General features: G+C 39.6%; 1 protein-coding gene across 1 annotated transcript; it reads left to right on the top strand.

The window, feature by feature from the left end:
• The first annotated feature begins 1,087 nt into the window (after nt 1-1,087).
• On the top strand, nt 1,088-13,450 carry LOC123455064 (KAT8 regulatory NSL complex subunit 2-like). The gene is made up of 2 exons (XM_045134757.1): nt 1,088-1,210; nt 12,632-13,450. Exons 1-2 carry the CDS (start codon nt 1,088-1,090, stop codon nt 13,448-13,450), a joined length of 942 nt encoding a protein of 313 aa, XP_044990692.1.
• The last annotated feature ends 6,119 nt before the right edge of the window (nt 13,451-19,569 follow it).

Raw genomic sequence — 19,569 nt, forward strand, 5'->3', positions numbered from 1 at the left:
AGCCACTAAAAGCACTGCGAAATTGGGCAGCAGACCAGGCTGCCAGGGAAGCCTCCTTAAAACCAATGGGGCCTCTTAAGATCCCGATGGTATCTTTTCCTCTTGAATTACCAATCCAACTTGATTATATGAAGAAAAATATGAAATTGGAAAAGACACTCCAGGCTAAAACAGTGCCCTCCAGATGGAAGAAGTTGCCAGATGAAAGGGTCCTTCTCCCATGGGTATTGTGATGTTCATTGCTTAAGAATCTTCATGTGAATACTCATTTGGGTCCCACCAAATTGACTGAATTGCTTAGGCAACACTTACATCCCTGACCTTGATCCTGTAGTCAACGATTTAGTGGCCCAAGGTATCAACTGTCAAAAGTGAATCAATGTGGCTCTCTGCTGGTGGGACCTGAGGTAAGATACAGAGGAACTTCCTCATGTGAGCACTGGAAAATTGATTTTACTGAAATTAATTATGGAGTTTGTGGATATAATCTATTGGTAATGGTGGATACTTTCTCAGGGTGGACAGAGGCATTTCCTACAAAGACTAAGACTGCTCAAATAACTGAAAAAAAAGGTGTTACAAGAGATAGTTCCCAGATTTGGCCTTTCCCTAGCCTTGGGGACTGGCAATTGGCCTGGTTTTCACAGCCTATTTCTCTAAATCAATAGGAAAAACCCTAGGGATAAAGTGGCACCTCCATTGCACCTATAGGCCACAGAGTTCAGGGCAAGTAGAAAGCATGAAAAGAACTCTTAAAGAAATAGTAACCAAATTGAGGGTAAGGTGCACACTTTATAAAAGGAGATTTACTGCCTTTGACATTCTCTATGGTAGGCCTTCCCCTATGTTCCCTAAATTGGGGGAAGAACATCTATCAGAAATTACTAATCATGACCTTCTCTTGTACCTTCAGGCTCTCCAGCAGACTCTGCAGCAGATTCATGCCCTGGTCCAGGAAGGCCACAAGGGACCTGACTCAGAGCTGCCACCATCTTCATTTGCACCTGGTCTGGGTGAAGAGATACAGTCCTTGTAACCTTGAGACTCGTTGGCAAGGACCTTCACCATAGTCCTGACAACTCCCACTATGGCAAAGGTAGCTGGGAAGAAACCTTGGATATACCTCACTCAACTAAAGAAAGCTACCTCCAGGGACTTAGACACCCACTGGACCATCCAGAAACCTGAAGCCAACCAGGACTCTCTTAAGGTAAAACCGAAATGAGTGCCCTCCTAGGACTTATTGTTTTATACTATTTCTGACTTGTCTTCAAATCTGTTCGCTTACCTTTGTTTGTCTGCCCATAATTATTTGCTGTAGCCAAATATTAGTAATTTAGTTTGGCTCACATTCTTTCCCCTCTTGACTTGCCCCTACCTGACAGATGCTATGAGTCTACACAAGCTTCTCAATTTCTCTTGGGAACTCAGAAATTTTGATACAGGTAGAGTAACCCAGTGATTAATTACTATGAGTTAGCCTTTCTTTTTAGTATCTTTGATATCTTTGGGGAAAAAAACTTGAACAAATATAACAGTGTAATATCACAGACTGAGATAGAAGTTTCAGGATATGGCTGTGGATGAATAGGGTAGAAGAATCTATAAAAAAGCTCTCAGTACTATATTTGTCAAGCTACTGGGGGAACCTCTTGCCAAGGAGAAGGCTAATATCATTGTGCCAGTTGGGGTTGTGAAACAGGCACCTTGGATGGTGACCCCTACATTTCTTCCCACAGACAAAAATCTTCAGAGAAATGTGGGACAGGGAGATGCAACCCTCTTAAAATTGACTTAAACTACTGGAAACCTACAGTAATGGGCACTTGGGAAACAGGATGAACCCGGGGTTTAAGACAATATGCATTAGGCAAGACCCAGGGACTAAGTTCATTATCTAGAAGATGAGAGAAATCAGGGTCCCAATTCCTACTGGCCCAAATGGATTCCCCTTAATCAGTCTTCCTGAATTGGAATCACCCTCTCCACCTGATCCCCCACCACCATATGACCAGAGCTTAGCAGCCACCCTCCCTCAGTGATCCAGTTCCCCCCACTTGCAAGGCTCCCCACCTAAAGTTATTCCAGACCCTGGACACGGTCTTCAAAGTGGCTAACACAGCCAATCCCAACTTGACCCACATTGTTAATTGTGTTTGAACCCCAACCCCCCTATTATGTAGGTGTTTGGTTAAATGTCTCATTAGGAACAAACGGATCTATGGTCCCCAACCACACTCAAGAACAGGCTGAAGCCAGGCGTGATGGCACAGGCCTTTAATCCCAGCACTCAGGAAGCAGAGGTGGGAGGATTGCCATGAGTTCAAGGCCACCCTGAGAGTAAATAGTTAAGTCAGCCTGGACCAGAGTGAGACCCTACCTCAAAAAAAAAAAAATAAAATAAAATAAAATAATTATAAAAAAAAAAAAAAAGGACACCATCCCCAGTTGGGATGAACTTTGTGTTTTGGTTCACATAGTTCCTCAATCTACCTACATAACGGGGAAGCAGGACAGGAACATTTAATCTTCTACCCATTCTCTTCCAACCCCCCGGACAAGAGTGTGCTATGGTTTTAGTACCTATATTAGTGGAACTTGGTATAGCCAGGTCAGTGGCCATAGAGACTTCAGCCCTTGTAGTAGGAGACAAAAATTTTAAGACGTTAAGCCAATAAGTTGATCAGGATGTACATGACACAGAACAATCAGTTAGTCGATTGGAAACTTCATTAGACTCCTTACCCCAAAATACCTGAGACTATAGGCATTTTCATTCAAACTACCACAGTCAATTATATTAGTCTTGTATTTTTGGCTTTTATGTAGCATTTAAATGATGCTTAAGTAATAAAAACCCAAGTCACTTAAGTTATTATTATATATTTTATAATGAAGCCCCATAAAATTATAATTAGCACTTTTAAATAAAAAAATTAAGATAGAAGCATATATTGCATTATAGCCATAAGCCAGAGTAATGAAACATTTTTAAATGAAAGCTTAAGATAGGAAGCATGTATTGAAGAGTTAATGACTTTCCTTGAAACCAGAGGGAGCTGAAGGAATAATGGCTATCACTGAAACTAGGAGGTTTTAGGAACATCAGAAGCATTCAGACAAGACTGACAACTCTTCTAGTTGATAAATTTCCCTTAATTCATAAGGCCTTGAAGGAACAGAAACCATCTAGGGCATTCTCCCTAGATAATCTTGTTGTAAAAGCTTATTCTGAGCAAGGACACAAATAGTTACAGTTACTTCTTATGGACCTGCACCTGGTCCAATCTGTTTTCCTCAGGATCCTCCTTATAAACTTGAACTCCAGCCTAGTTCAGTGTTTCAGTTTCCATCCCACCAGAACATTGCAGTGGGAAGGTTGTAGCTGTGCTTCAATAAATAGTCTCTGCCTGTTGAGATCAAGTGTGGTGTTTTCCTGTGGTTTTCTCTTTTACTTTCCTTATATGCAGATTGTAGTTAGAAGGTATAAATAAAATTTGGTAATATTGAGACCCTTTTGTTAATAGATTTAAATTTAATTAGCTTAAATAGGGAACAATTAATCACCTAGAAATTGTTACCAAAGGCAGTCAAAGCAGCATAGCATCTATTTTAAAACATGTTTTTGTTGACCTTCAAATATAAACATGCCAATTACTCAAGAACAGTCAGAGACAGACAAATCAGGTTTTGGACCATTTCTTTCAGATGAAGGCAGCTTCCCTAAGCCTGGAGGAGATGTTATGAGTTAATTCATTTATTTACATGTGAGCAATAGGAGCTTTTTGAGATATAAAAATAGAGATTGATTAAAACTTTTGATTATATACTATTAATAAAAGTAAACAGAATCTGGTCATTGATAGACCCTAAAATTGTTTGAAGGAAAGGAGCATAGTGCTGGAGAGGGTCAATGATTAACGGCATTTGCTTGCAAAGCCTGGTGGCCTGGGGCTCAATTCTCAGTACCCATGTCAACCCAGATGCACAAAGTGATAAATGTATCTTAGAGTTCATTTGCTGTGGCCCTGGAATACCCATACTTTCTCTCTGCCTCTCTTTCTCTTAAATAATATATATGTTATTTTTTTGAAAAGGAGCAAGAGGATATACCCTGATGTAAGAAGGATATTCAATGTGAATATTAAACTTAGTAATACAAGAGTAAAATAAAATCTTACATTGAGGGGCTACAGAGATGGCTCAGCAGTTAGGGCACTTGCCTGCAATGCCTAATAACCCAGGTTTGATTCCCCAGTACCCACGTAAAGTCAGATGCATAAAGTGGCACATGCATCTGGAGGTTGTTTGCAGTACTGGGGGCCCTGGCATACACATTCTGTGTGTCTGTCTTGTAGCTCTCTCTCTGCTTGCAAATAAATAAATTAATATTTAAAAATATTTTTAAAATACAGTACTTAATATAAATCTGATATTAGGTATCTATATGTTATTCTCATAATGGGCCTTTATTGCACATTATTCATGTGTATTTTTATCAACATAGACAAAGTACATTAAAAGTCTTGTGCCTTATTAATAATGAAAATGAATTATTGCTAGATATATTAAGTCAGTGTAATAAACATTTGAGATCATCTAGTTAATAGGACCAAATAATAATAACTATTTCTTGAAACTTCTGAAAACCTTAACCTCTTAATTCAATCTGAAATGCAAGTTAAGAAATGCAGAATTTTTTTTTTCAATTCAGTTAGCATCCTAAACTACATCTGGGTGCACATTTTAGAATTAGAGTCAATTAGAACATTCAGTGGTCATAGATTTAGTTAAGAGGTTGAACAAGAAACACAAAACATTACATGGACAGAACATGAACTTGTGACAGTGGCTGGCAAGCCTTGGAAGTATAACAGAAACATGTAATAAAGACAAGAAATATTTTTTCAGACTTCTAGTTGCGTTGAAAACTAAAAGGAATTTGAGCTAACTTAATTTGTCTTTATTTAAGCTGACCAATCATAGACTGTGAATGGGTGGGAGTCCCTCATTCAATGAAAGCCCAGTTTCTACTAGGACTAGAGATTCTCCAGCTCCCAAATCCCCTCCTTGCTGAAGAGACTGTTCTCTCTGCTGTTTGTTCATATATATAAAGTATTTTGATAGATAGAGACAGACAGAGAAAGAGTGAATATGAGCTCAACAAACCCTCCTGTCACTGCAAACAAACTCCAGCTGCATATGCCACTTTATACATCTGGCTTTAAATGGACACTAGGGAATTGAACCCAGGCCGTCAGGCTTTGTAAGAGAGCACCTTCAGTGAATGAGCAATCTCTCCAGCACCCTCAATGTTTTATTTCTTTGTATTTCTTTATCCTTGTCTTATTACTGAAAATTTTTGTTTCTCCTTCAGTTATGACATAAAACTTTGCTGGATATAGTAGTCTGGGTTGGCAATTGTTCTTTGGGGACTTGGAATACATCATTCCAAACTCTTATGGCTTTTTAACTTTGTGTTGAGTAATCTGCTGTTATCCTGATAGGTTTGCCTTTATAAGTGACTAGATACTTATGTCTTGCTGCTGTCAATATATTTTGTTTGGTCTCTGTGTTTAGTAGTCTGTAATATGGTGAGGAGAGGTTCTTTACTGGTTGTCTGTTTAGTGCTCTAAATACCTCTTGTATTTGTATTGGCATCTCTTTCTCTACTTGGGGGAAATTTTCACCTACGATTTTGTTGAAAATACTTACTATAGCTATAGATTGAAATTGTTCCCTTCTAAACCCTGAATTCTTAAGTTTGATTTCTGCTTAGTGTCCTGAATGTCTGGAAATTCTCACTCTTAACTTCCTATTAGTGTGTCTTTCTCTTTGTTGGAATATTCTAGATCTACCACCTTGCCTTCTACTTCTCATATTCTGTCCTTTCCTTGATCCATTCTATTGATGATTTCACCCACATGCCCAGAAGCCCTAGCTCCACATTCCTTTTAGTCCAGTAGATACATTTACTGAATGGATAGAGGCTATCCATTGAGAGGTGATTTAGCAGTTAAAAGCACTTGCTTGCAAATATGTTGGTATAGTTTGCCTAGGCTTCATCTATTTTAACAGTCCCAGGGAAAACATAAAATTGCTTTATGTTAATCAAAGTATCTTTAATGTACATCAGATTAATTGTTATCTAAGATAAAGCCAAAGACTTTGCCCAACAATATGTTTTCTCCTTCAAAACAGACTTGTCAAGGCTTACATTAGAGCTAAGTTGATTTAACAATGACCAGGTTCTATTTTATTTTTATAGGTAATATGATTTTTCAAGTTCATTTACTTATAACTTTTAAGGTATATTTCTTGCTCCAGCATACAGGCTCATGATCAAGTAATCTTCACCAAATAAAAATGGCCTCAAACTCCAATGTTTGTTTCTAAAGTTCCCTGACCTAAGTGAATCTTCCCACCAGTGGCCTGGCATGGCTGGGGAGGGGCAGGCTTGGTGGTGCGGGGCTGGCTTGATGGGCTTTGTGTGACCTGCGCAGTATTGGATACATCATAAACCAACCAGCACCTTCATCTTTATCTAAGTTGACCAATCATAGACTCAGTAAGAGCCCAGTTCCCACTGGGACAGTGGATTTTCCAATTCTGAAATCACACAAGTCTACTTTCTCTGTTTTCTTTGCCTCTTTCTTACTTTGAAATAAACATTATTCTTTTAAACTTTTAAAGAATTTTTTCTGGTTATTTTTTTGAGAGTAATAGAGAGAGAAAGAGGCAGAGAGAGAGAAAGAATGGGTGTGCCAGGGCTTTCAGCCACTGCAAAGGAACTCCAGACACATGTGCCCTTGTGCATCTGGCCAACGTGGGTCCTGGGGAATGGAGCCTCGAACCGGGGTCATTAGGCTTCACAGGCAAGCGCTTAACCACTAAGCCATCTCTCCAGCCCTCTTTTAAACTTTTTACTGCCTTTTGGTTCTTTAAGTGGCAGAGAAAATGAACCCAACACCCCATAAACTGGGCAGAGTTCAAATTGAGAGGGAAGCAGGAACAAAGGGGACAGGAGCAGAGTAGATGGAAGAGAAAAACAGGGAGAGGCTTTTAAGCCCTTTGGCGGAAAGAAAGGAAAGAGCGAAGCACTATATTGCACTGCATGGGGTGTGGTGAAGAATTGACTGGAGACTGTTGTAGCCAGGCTGGCTGGACCCCCTGTTGAAGTGAGCATTTAAGTGAACAAAAGTGGCATCTGGGAGGAGCTTGTTTTTCCTCTCAACTCAATAGGTAGAGGGATTCTAAAATCTCAGACTTAGTCTGAGCATGCAGCAAAGGGGCAGCGGGGGGGGGGGGGGTGTAGCAAATAGCATTAGGTCACTGAGATGAACTTTTAAACCAGGCACAGTTATGGAGGAAGGGATGCTTATTGAAGCTTACATATCTAGGGGAAGTACCATAATGGCAGAAGAAGCTGGCCTGTTTTTACAGGAATGAATACACACACACACACACACACACACACACAGATAGAGAGAGAGAAGCCTCAGCCAAATTCTACATCACACTTCAGGAACTTAAGGCATTTGTATAACTTTATATTGAAAAGTCAAATCGACTTTCGGTTAAGATGGCGGCGTAGGTACCATACCAAAGCAGCCTGGGGGGAAGAAAAGACCAAAAAACCTCAGCAAAATACACACTTTTACTAAAAAGTGAGGTGTATAGGAAACTAAAGTGGCAGCGGAGAAGTAGGAGAGATCCAGAGCATCCAGAGCCCGCACAGGCTGGCAAAAGCAGCCCCAGCAGCTCCGCCAACCGCAGCCGAATCGGGGCGCACCAGAAAGCCTCCAGACTCGGCTCCAGCTGCAGGAAAAGCCAGGTGTGGGATTTTCCCCTCACACCACGCTCTCTGCAACACAGGAAATGTGAAGGGAGAGCGGCAGTGAGCAGTGGAGGAGCAGACAGCGAGGTAGAAGAACATGTGGAACAGCGAGAGAACCGGAGCAGCTGTGGCTCCCGCCCCACCCCCACCACCTGAGCCCAGCTCCAGCAAACAGAGCAGCGTCCCGGGACCCGACCATGCCAACTTGAGCTGACAGAGGGACCCAAGCAGGAGCAGAGTTCGGCAACAACATCAGCAGCTCCAGAACTGGTACCAGCGGCCCCAGCAGCAGCAGACCCAGGAGCGGCAGCAGCGGCAGACCCAGGAGCAGCAACAACAGCAGACCCAGAAGCAGCAGCAGTTCCAGCAGCGGGGGTGCTGATCTGCAGGGCCACAGTTGCCAGGCTTGGTTTGCCCCACAGGAAAAGACAGTGCCCAACTCCAGAAATCAGAACAGCAGCCCGATGACCCAGGCAGCAACTTGACTGAGACCAAACTCATCCAAGGTAACTGGGTTTGCACCAGAGAAGGGTCTCACTTGGTCACAAGCTGACTGAGATCCCTCAACAGACCAGAAATCTTAACCTCTGTGTTGATAGAGGATCTGGTTGTTATAATAACTACTCTGGCATACATACATGGCGCTGCTGTTGACTGAATGGGTACAGTGTTTAGTTAACTTTTAGAATCTACCGGTGTATTCCACTCAGCTACTTGAATACTCCCATAGCAGGGAAACTCAACCCCTAGGAGCACCTTTGTAGATACTCTCAGAGTCTTAAGAGCCACATCTAACACCTTAAGCTCCTACCCTGAAAATATATAACATCAAATCAATTGATACAGCTAAGAATACCCAGCTAGCAAGAAAATCCAAGCATAACTTAATCCAAGATGCAAAAATATATACGTTATAGCACAGGAAACACTAAAAAGCAAGACGATATAAATCCACCTAAAAGTATTAATGCACCAGAAATAACCTCCAGTGAGAACGAGTTAGAGGAAATGCCTGAAAAAGATTTCAAAAGAATGATTGTAAATATGTTCAAAGAAATCACAGAACGAATCAAAGGAGTCAAAGAGGAACTTTAAGAGGAAATCAAAGGAATCAAAGAAGATGCAGGACACCAATTTCATGAAATAAAGAAGGCAATACAAGACATAAATAAGGAAATAGAAATAATAAAGAAAAACCAGTCAGAATTACTAGCAATGAAGAACACAGTTAATGAAATAAAAAACTCTGTAGAAAATCTCACCAGTAGAATGGATGAAGGAGAGGACAGAATATCTAAGCTAGAAGACCAAGTGGCAGATCTAATACAGGCCAACAAAGAGAAAGACAAACTTATAGAAAAGTATGAGTGGGAATTTCAAGATATTCGGGACACTATGAAAAGATCCAATATTAGAATTCAGGGCATAGTAGAAGGAGAAGAATTTCACTCAAAAGGCATAGTAGGTGTCTTCAACAAAATCATAGAAGAAAATTTCCCCTAAATTGGGAAAGAGGTACCAATACAGATACAGGAAGCCTTTAGAACCCCAGCCAGACAAAACCTGGAAAGAACCACTCCTCGCCATATTATAATCAAAGTTCCAAACACACAAACCAAAGAAAAAATATTGAAAGCAGTTAGAGAGAAAAATCAAGTTACCTACAAAAGTAAGCCCATCAGGATTACAGCAGATTATTGAACACAAACTTTTAAAGGCAGAAGGGCTTGGGGTGATATATTCCAAGTTCTGAAAGATAACAACTGTCAACCAAGGTTACTTTATCCTGCAAAGCTATCCATTCAAATAGATGGAGAAATAAAGACATTCCATGACAAAAGCAGGTTAAAGGAGTTTTTGAAGACAAAACCAGCTCTACAGAAAGTACTTGATAGAATCCTCCATGCTGCACAAAAGGAAAAGCACACATATAAGGAACCTAGAAAAAACAAGCAATACTCAAATACTAGTTAACAGCAGAGAGCACAGGTAGAACCAGAACCACAAAAAAAAAAAAAAAAACAAAAACTGGCAAACATAAATATACACCTTTCAATAATATCTCTTAATATCAACGGTCTCAATTCCCCAACGAAAAGACATAGATTCGCAGACTGGGTTAAAAAGCAGGATCCTACAATTTGTTGTCTCCAAGAAACTCACCTTTCTACAATGGATAGACATTACCTTAGGGTGAAAGGTTGGAAGATGGTGTTTCAAGCAAATGGGCCTAGAAAACAAGCAGGGGTTGCTATCCTAATATCGGATTGGGTAGACTTTAGTCCAACGTTAGTCAAGAAAGATAAGGAAGGTCACTTTATATTGATTAAGGGCACACTCCAACAGGAGGACATTACAATCCTAAACATATATGCACCTAACATGGGGGCTCCCAAATTCGTCAAACAAACACTATTAGAACTAAGGTCACAGATAACACCAAACACAGTGGTGGTGGGTGACTTTAACACTCCACTCTCATCAATTGACAGGCCATCCTGGGAAAAAATAAACAGAGAGGCATCTGGACTAAATGAGGTCATAGAAGGAATGGACTTAACAGATATATACAGGACATTTCATCCAAAGGCTGCAGAATATACATTCTTTTCAGCAGCACATGGAACATTCTCTAAAATAGACCATATATTAGGACACAAAGCAAATCTTAACAAATTCAGGAAAATTGAAATAATTCCTTGCATTCTATCTGACCACAATGGAATTAAACTACAAATCAGTAGCAAGAAAGGCTATAGAGCATACACAAAATCATGGAAACTAAACAATACACTACTAAATGATGAATGGGTCAATGAAGAAATCAAAGGGAAATCAAAAAATTTATAGAGTCAAATGATAATGAGAACACAACATACCCAAATCTCTGGGACACAATGATGGCAGTTCTAAGAGGGAAATTTATAGCCTTAAGTGCCTATATTAAGAAATTAGAAAGGTCACAAGTAAACGACCTAACACTTCACCTTACAGCTTTGGAAAAAGAAGAACAAGGCAAACCAAAAATCAGTACATGGGAAGAAATAATAAAGATTAGGGCAGAAATTAATGAAATAGAAACAAAAAGAACAATCCAAAGAATTAATGAAACCAAGAGTTGGTTCTTTGAAAGGATAAACAAGTTTGATAAACCCTTAGCAAATCTGACCAAAAGAAAGAGAGAAGAGACACAAATTAATAAAATCAGAGATGAACAAGGTAACATCACAACAGATTCCAGAGAAATTCAAAAAATCATAGGTACATACTATAAAATCATATACTCCACAAAGTATGAAAATCTGAAAGAGGATGATTTCCTTAATCTATATGACCTACCTAAATTAAATCAAAATGATATTAATCACTTAAATAGACCTAGAACAAACATGGAGATCCGAATGGTTATCAATAATCTCCCAACTAAAAAAAGCCCAGGCTCGGACCGATTCACTGCTGAATTTTACCAGACTTTTAAGGAAGAGCTAACACCATTGCTTCTTAAGCTTTTCCAGGAAATAGAAAAAGAAGGAATCCTACCAAACTCCTTCTATGAGGCCAGCATCACCCTGATACCAAAACCAGGCATAGATAGAACAAAAAAAGAAAATTACAGACCAATATCCTTCATGAACATAGATGCAAAAATTCTCAACAAAATATTGGTAAACCGAATACAAGAGTATATCAAAAAGATCATTCACCCTGACCAAGTAGTCTTTATCCCAGAGATGCAGGGATGGTTCAACATACGCAAATCTATAAATGTAATACATTACATAAACGGGTTGAAGGACAAAAATCACATGATCATCTCATTAGATGCAGAGAAAGCATTTGACAAAATCCAACATCCCTTCATGATAAAAGTCCTACAGAGACTGGGAATAGAAGGAACATATCTCAATATAATAAAGGCTATTTATGACAAGCCTACAGCCAACATATTACTAAATGGGGAAAAACTGGAAGCTTTTCCACTAAAATCAGGAACAAGACAAGGGTGTCCACTGTCCCCACTTTTATTTAATATAGCTTTGGAAGTCTTAGCCATAGCTATAAGGCAAGAAACACACATAAAAGGAATACAAATTGGAAAGGAAGAGATCACGTTATCATTATTTGCAGATGACATGATTCTATACATAAAGGACCCTAAAGACTCTACTAGCAAACTGTTAGAGCTGATCAAAACCTACAGCAATGTAGCAGGATACAAAATGAATACACAGAAATCAGTAGCCTTTATATATGCTAACAACAAACACACAGAGGATGAAATCAGAGAATCACTCCCATTCAGAATTGCATCAAAAAAATAAAGTACCTTGGAATAAACCTAACCAAGGAAGTAAAGAATCTATACAATGAGAACTTTAAAACACTCAAGCGAGAAGTTGCAGAAGACACTAGAAAGTGGAGAAACATCCCTTGTTCCTGGATTGGAAGAATCAATATTGTGAAAATGGCAATCTTACCTAAAGCAATCTACACATTTAATGCAATCCTTATCAAAATTCCAAAGGCTTTCCTCATGGAAATAGAAAAAACAATCCAAAAATTCATTTGGAATCACAAAAAACCTCAAATATCTAAAATAATACTGAGCAACAAAAAAGAGGCTGGTGGTATCACCATACCTGATTTTAACCTATACTACAGAGCCATAGTAACAAAAACAGCATGGTACTGGCACAAAAACAGACATATAGATCAGTGGAATAGAATAGAGGACCCAGATGTAAGCCCAAATAGCTATAGCCACCTGATATTCGATAAAAATTCCAAAAGTAGGCACGGCGCTGGCAGTGGCGGCGGAGGGTGTCCGTCAGTGCTGAACATGCTGGTAGGAATGCCCTAGCACTTCATGCTCAAATGAAGCAAAACAACCCAGGGCCTATGGGTGAAACACTCTTGTGCCAGTTGAGCTCATATGCGAAGACAGAGCTGGGCTCTCAGAGTCCAGAAAGTAGCCACAGTGAAGCCAGCCGAATACTGGATGAAGACAGCTGGAGTGATGGGGACCAGGAACCCATTACTGTGGATCAGACATGGAGAGGTGACCCTGACAGTGAAGCTGATAGCATAGACAGTGATCAAGAAGATCCCCTAAAACATGCTGGTGTTTACACAGCTGAAGAAGTGGCTCTTATTATGCTCGAGAAGTTAATTCGTTTGCAGTCTTTGTACATTGATCAGTTTAAACGGCTACAGCACTTGATCAAGGAGAAGAAGCGCCGGTACTTGCAAAATCGCAAAGTTGAACATGAAGCTCTAGGTACCAGTCTTCTGACGGGCCCAGAGGGACTCCTGGCCAAAAAAAGGGAGAATTTGAAACGATTAAAATGTCTTCGGCGATACCGCCAGCGCTATGGAGTAGAAGCCTTATTACACAGGCAGCTGAAGGAACGCAGAATGCTGGCCACAGATGGTGCTGCCCAACAGGCCCATACCACTCCTTCCAGTCAGAGGTGCTTAGCCTTTGTGGATGATGTTCGTTGTGCGAATCAGTCTCTTCCAATGACCAGACACTGCTTTACTCAGGAAGATGCAGCTACCATTGATGACCTATTAGCTCTTTACTGTGGTTTAATGGACACTGCACTGGACTGAAAGTGAAGGACCCAGACTCTAGTTGTAGGTCAACCTCTCTCCTGCCCCTCCCATTTTGGTATGTTCATGTGTGTGTTTGGGTGTGCCATGGCTTGTTTGTGAAAGTTGGAGAATAATTTTGGGGTCCTTGCTTGTTTGAGGTAGGGTCTCCTTTTTCATGGCTGCTTTCACCAGGCTAGCTGCCCTGTGAGTTTCAGGGAAATTCTCTTGTTTCCATGCCTTCTCCTAGGTGCGGCCTTCATCCCCTTTATGTGTTTTCTGGGATCCAGGGTAATGCTCTGTATCCACTGAGCCATCTCCAGCCCATACATTCCCCTTTTAATCTTTCTGATGTAATCTGAAGGAAGAGGGGAGGAGGGCTGGTAGTGTTAGGCTATTGTGGTATCAAGCAAGACTTTAATCCCAGAGAGGCGGAGGTAGTATTTGAGGCCAGCCTGGGACTACACAGTGAGTTACAGGTCACCTTGGGCTATAGTGAGACCCTACTTTAAAAAAAATAAAAGAGCCAGGCGTGGTGGCTCGACCCTTCAATCCCAGCACTTGGGAGGCAGAGGTAGGAGGATCGCCATGAGTTCAAGGCCACCCTGAGACTGCAGAGTGAATTCTAGGTCAGCCTGAGCTAGAGTGAGACCTTACCTCGAAAAACCAAAATAAAAAAAGAAAGAAAAGAAAAAGAAGCAATGACTGTTCTACAGCCATTATTTTGTTCTCCAGAAACCTTCATTGGTCTGAACATAAACTGAACTGTTAAAACAATAATTCTCCCCTGCCCTTTCCACACATGTTGGGTTTTTTTTTTTTTCAAGGTAGGTTCTCACCCTAGCCCAGGCTGACCTGGAATTCCCCATGGAGTCTCAGCGTGGCCTTGAACTCTCGGCAATCCTACCTCTACCTCCTGAGTGCTGGGATTAAAGGTGTGTGCCATCATGCCTGACTTACATGTTGGCTTTTATATTAAAAAAAAAAAGTCTGAGGTTAGAGAGATGGGTCAGCAGTTAAGGCATTTACCTGCAAATCCTAACCACCTGGATTGACTCAGTTTTGATTTGTAGTGCTTGAGGCCCTGGTGCTCCCATTCTCTCTTGTCTCTTTTCTTTCTGCTTGAAAATAAAAATATTTTAAAAATAAAAAAAAAAGCCAAAAATACTCATTGGAGAAAAGACAGCCTCTTCAGCAAATGGTGTTTTGAAAACTGGATATATATCTGCAGAAGGATGAAAATAGATTCTTCTCTCTCGCCATGCACAAGAATTAAGTCCAAATGGATTAAAGACCTTAACATCAGACCTGAAACTCTGAAACTGCTAGAGGAAAAAGTAGGAGAAACCCTTCAACATATTGGTTTTGGCAAAGACTTTCTGAATACAACCCCAATTGCTCAGGCAATAAAACCACAGATTAATCACTGGGACCTCATGAAATTACAAAGATTTTGCACTGCAAAGGACACAGTGAAAAAAGCAAAGAGGCAACCTACAGAATGGGAAAAAATCTTCACCAGCTATATATCTGATAGAGGATTAATATCTAGGATATACAAAGAACTCAAAAAGTTAAATAATAAGGAATCAAACAAGCCAATCAAAAAATGGGCTATGGAGCTAAATAGAGAGTTCTCAAAGGAAGAAATACGAATGACATATAAGTGTCTAAAAAAATGTTCTACGTCACTAGTCATCAGGGAAATGCAGATTAAAACTACATTGAGATTCCATCTCACTCCTGTCAGATTGGCCACCATCATGAAAACAAATGATCATAAATGTTGGTGGGGATGTGGAAAAAAAGGAACCCTTCTGCACTGCTGGTGGGAATGCAATCTGGTCCAGCCATTGTGGAAAACAGTGTGGAGGTTCCTAAAACAGCTAAATATTGATCTACCATATGACCCAACTATAGCACTCCTAGGCATATATCCTAAGGACTCATCTCATTTCCTTAGAAGTACATGCTCAACCATGTTTATTGCTGCTCAATTTATAATAGCTGGGAAATAGAACCAGCCTAGATGTCCCTCAACAGATGAATGGATAATGAAGATGTGGCACATTTATACAATGGAGTTCTACTCAGCGGTAAAGAAAAATGAAGTTATGAAATTTGCAGAAAAATGGATGGACCTGGAAAGTATTATACTAAGTGAGGTAACCCAGGCCCAGAAAGCCAAGCGCCACATGTTCTTTCTCATATGTGGATCCTAGCTACAGATGATTGGGCTTCTGTGTGAGAATGAAAATACTTAGTAGCATAGGCCAGTAAGGTAAAAAGGAGACATAAAGGGTAGAGAAAGGAAGGGAGGAGGATACTTAATAGGTTGATATTGTATATATGTAATTACAATGATTGTAATGGGGAGGTAATATGATGGAGAATGGAATTTCAAATGGAAAGTGTGGGGGTGGGGAGGGAGGGAATTACCATGGGATATATTTTATAATCATGGAAAATGTTAATAAAATTTTTTAATTAAAAAAAAAGAAAAAAAAAAGTCAAATCAACTACCACAGTGTAGGGCTGGATCCAGCCCAGTGACTCCTCCTCCAGCCAGGTGGCTGCAGATCTAAATTACAAACTATAATAAAACAGTGAATATATTGGGGGCCATCTATTCAAACTACCATATTCCACCCCTGGCTTCTAATAGATTTATAACATCTCACATTATAAATTGTATTTAGTCTAATCTTAAATGTCTCCACAGTCTTTACCTACTTAAGATACTTCTAAAGTCCCAAGTCTTCTCTGAGATTTAAGATTATCTCTTAAGTATGAGTCCTATATAATCAAACAAGTTACATACTTTTATCAAGTATATAAAATATATATATTTATATTTATATTGATATATTATTTTATTTATATTATATTAATATATATTTAAAAATATAATATTAGAATAATATATTATTATAATAAATAATATTATATCATATCGTATATTATATCTATAAATATATATTATTATAATATAATGTAATATATTATATAATAATAAATAATATTATTAAAATATATAATATAATAATTAATATAATATATACTATATTTATTTATATATATATATTTATATATATTATGTATATTTATATAAAATATAAAGGCACATAGGAAATATTTTTAACTGGTATAAGGCATAAGAGGCAGAGACTACAACAATATAAACTTAACAACCATCAAGCAAACATCAACTTGCTGCAGTTCAAGTCTGATATAACCAGTGACTGACAGTGTCTGTATTTTCCAATTCCGCCCCTCTAGCTGGGCAGAGTAGCCAGGGAAAACTTCCATCCCAGGCCAACAGTGCACTCCATGGTAGCTCTTGCACAGTCTTGGTATATCCAAAACATCTTTGGGTCTTTATGTAAACCACAGTCCATATTTCAATGACTTTTCCAGTCATCACTCCCTGCCTCATGCCACATCTCAGCAGTGGCTCCTGGAACTGTGTGCAATTCATGAGCACTCCACACATTCTTTATGCTTCCCAAAACTAATATCACGGAGTGCACAACAGAGCCATCTTCTTAATTCAGGGACAAAATAAATCATAACATCAAAATGTAGGTTTTTTTCTCCAGCCAACTCTTTCCAAAAGAGTTTTGTATATCTATCATAGTCTTTCCTCAGGCATCCTCTGTATTGTTTTAATGTAAAGCAGTTCGGCCATCTTCCTTAAGATTGTTAATGTGTTTCACAATACAGCTTCAGCAACTAAAACCAGTCTCGGTGCTTGTAATTTTAATTTGCTTGAGGTTTTCCAGCTTAAAATCTTAAATCTCTTAGTCCAATATTTTTAGAGAAGAATATCAGTCCATTACAAATTTATCCTTGATCAAACTCTCTGGGTCTGGGTAGCAGAATGCAGCCAGCTCTTATGCCAGTACCTTAGTTCCAACAAAGTCCTCTGTAATTCTTCCTTCCCCTTATGAAGTTCATAAGCCAATCCTCCAAGCTCAATTCTCTCTGCACTTAGCATTTTTAAACACTCATATGAATAATCCATAATACTTGGCTTACCACTCCAGAAGGTGTCTTTAGTTGCAAGTACCAAGTCCATGCCTGTTCCTCCAGAACAAAAGTTCCAAAAGACCAAAATCCACATGATCAGATTCATCTTACCCAACTCCTGGTACCAATTTCTGTAGCTGATAGCTTTAGGTCACTGAGATAAACTTTTAAACCAGGCACAGTTATGGAGGAAGGGATATTTATTGAAGCTTATAGTCCCAGGGTAAGTTCAATAATGGCAGAAGAGGCTGGCCTGTTTTTATATGACCAAACACACACACACACACACACACACACACACAGAGAGAGAGAGAGAGAGAGAGAGAGAGAGAGAGAGAGAGAGAGAGGCCTCAAGCCAAATTCTATAGCACACTTTAGGAACTCCATGCATTTTGTATATCTTTAGATTGGAATTTCAAATAAACCACCACACCATAGGAATCCAGCCCAGTGACACCTCCTCTAGCCAGGTGGCTGCAGATCTAAATTACAAACTGTAATAAAACACTGAATACATTAAGGGCTATCTATTAAAACCACCACAGGAAGAAAGACAACTCTCTTTGAAATCTCAATTAGGATGTAGCTTCAAATATTCAGGCCTAATTAGATCATGGCCAGTTGGGAGGAGGGAGTCACAATAGTAAGCAAACATCAGTACCTCACTGAAATTCATATCAGTTAAGTCATGACAAGGATATTCCCCATTTCCAGATCTTATATGCTATGTTCATAATATCAATATTTTGGCTTAGTGGGCTAAAAGAAATTTGACAGAGAAAACAGACCTAGATGATCTAAAACACAGTGTCTATTGTGCAAACCTTTACCAGGGAGACAGCATGACCCCAAGTTTCCTCCCAGTCTACACAGCTGAATCCTGCTTATAATATGTTGTCTGGATAGTGCAGCTATAGGCAAACTCCTTTGAGTTTCTGTAATATTTTTCTTTTTTCTTTTTTTTTGTTTTGTTTTGTTTTTTGAGGTAGGGTCTCACTCTGTCTCAGGCTGACCTGGAATTCACTATGTAGTCTCAGGGTGGCCACAAACTCTCAGTGATCCTCCTACCTCTGCCTCCCAAATGCTGGAATTAAAGGCATGCGTCACCACGCCCAGCTCCTATAATTTTTTTCTTATAGTCCCCAGTCATGAGGCCCAGAAATTAACCCACTAATAATGTAAAGAGCTCAAGGTGATGTCAAATTGCCTGCCATATTGATGTAGAATTTTGGGGGTTCAAGAGGGATGCCTAGAATTTATGAACCCCAAGTTTTGGGTTTTGTCCTATCTTTAATAAGGAATTAATAAAGGTGGACTCAAAAGGACAAATTATGAATTATTAATTTTATTAAGGGGAAAATCACAATTGTGAGTTTTAAGAAACACCCTCATGCGAAACACTATATAGTTTATAAGGTTCATTTAAGAGAAATTGAGGTCAATAGAAAAGGACTTCAGAGGGGGATAACTGGACTTCTGGAAGTAAGAAAAAGGCAAGCAGGTCTACACTTGGCTAGAAATCAAAGATGATCTGACTTCTTATCTCTTGCCTGGTTCCCTAGACCTGTTTATCCTCAAACAACCAGGATCCTTCCTGGGAGGGTAGTCTTTCATAAGATTTAAACATTGTGGTTGATCAAATTCAGCCATCAGAACTTGGTGTCAGGGCTAACCTCTTCCTGAGACAGCCCCTAGCTCTCACCAAGCAGCTGTCCCTCTAGTTCACCTGAGCTGGAAGGCAGCCCACCACTATAAGGTTATAAATACTTCTACCAGGGGAGGACAGGCTCTATGACCATTTGGAAACTTCCAGCTCTTGGTGAGTTTTTTCCTCAGATGGGTCTTGGCTGGCTCTGTTCAGGCCTAGCCAGGAGGACCCCCTAGCCCTTACTCTCCACATGGGTTCTTTATCTCCTCCAGGTCCCCACATGGCAAGAACTCCTTTAACTTTCTTGCCACAGTTTTTCTAGGCCTTCCATGAGGGATCTCTAGGACATGGATCCCTTTCTGGGGCTCTGTATATTCCTCAATAAATATAACAATTTAATAATTGTCCTTTTCATTCTTTTTATCATTTAATGATTTGATTAAAATTAAAAACAAACCTAGGG

Source organism: Jaculus jaculus, chromosome 15 (assembly GCF_020740685.1).
Source record: "Jaculus jaculus isolate mJacJac1 chromosome 15, mJacJac1.mat.Y.cur, whole genome shotgun sequence".
NCBI lineage: Eukaryota > Metazoa > Chordata > Mammalia > Rodentia > Dipodidae > Jaculus > Jaculus jaculus.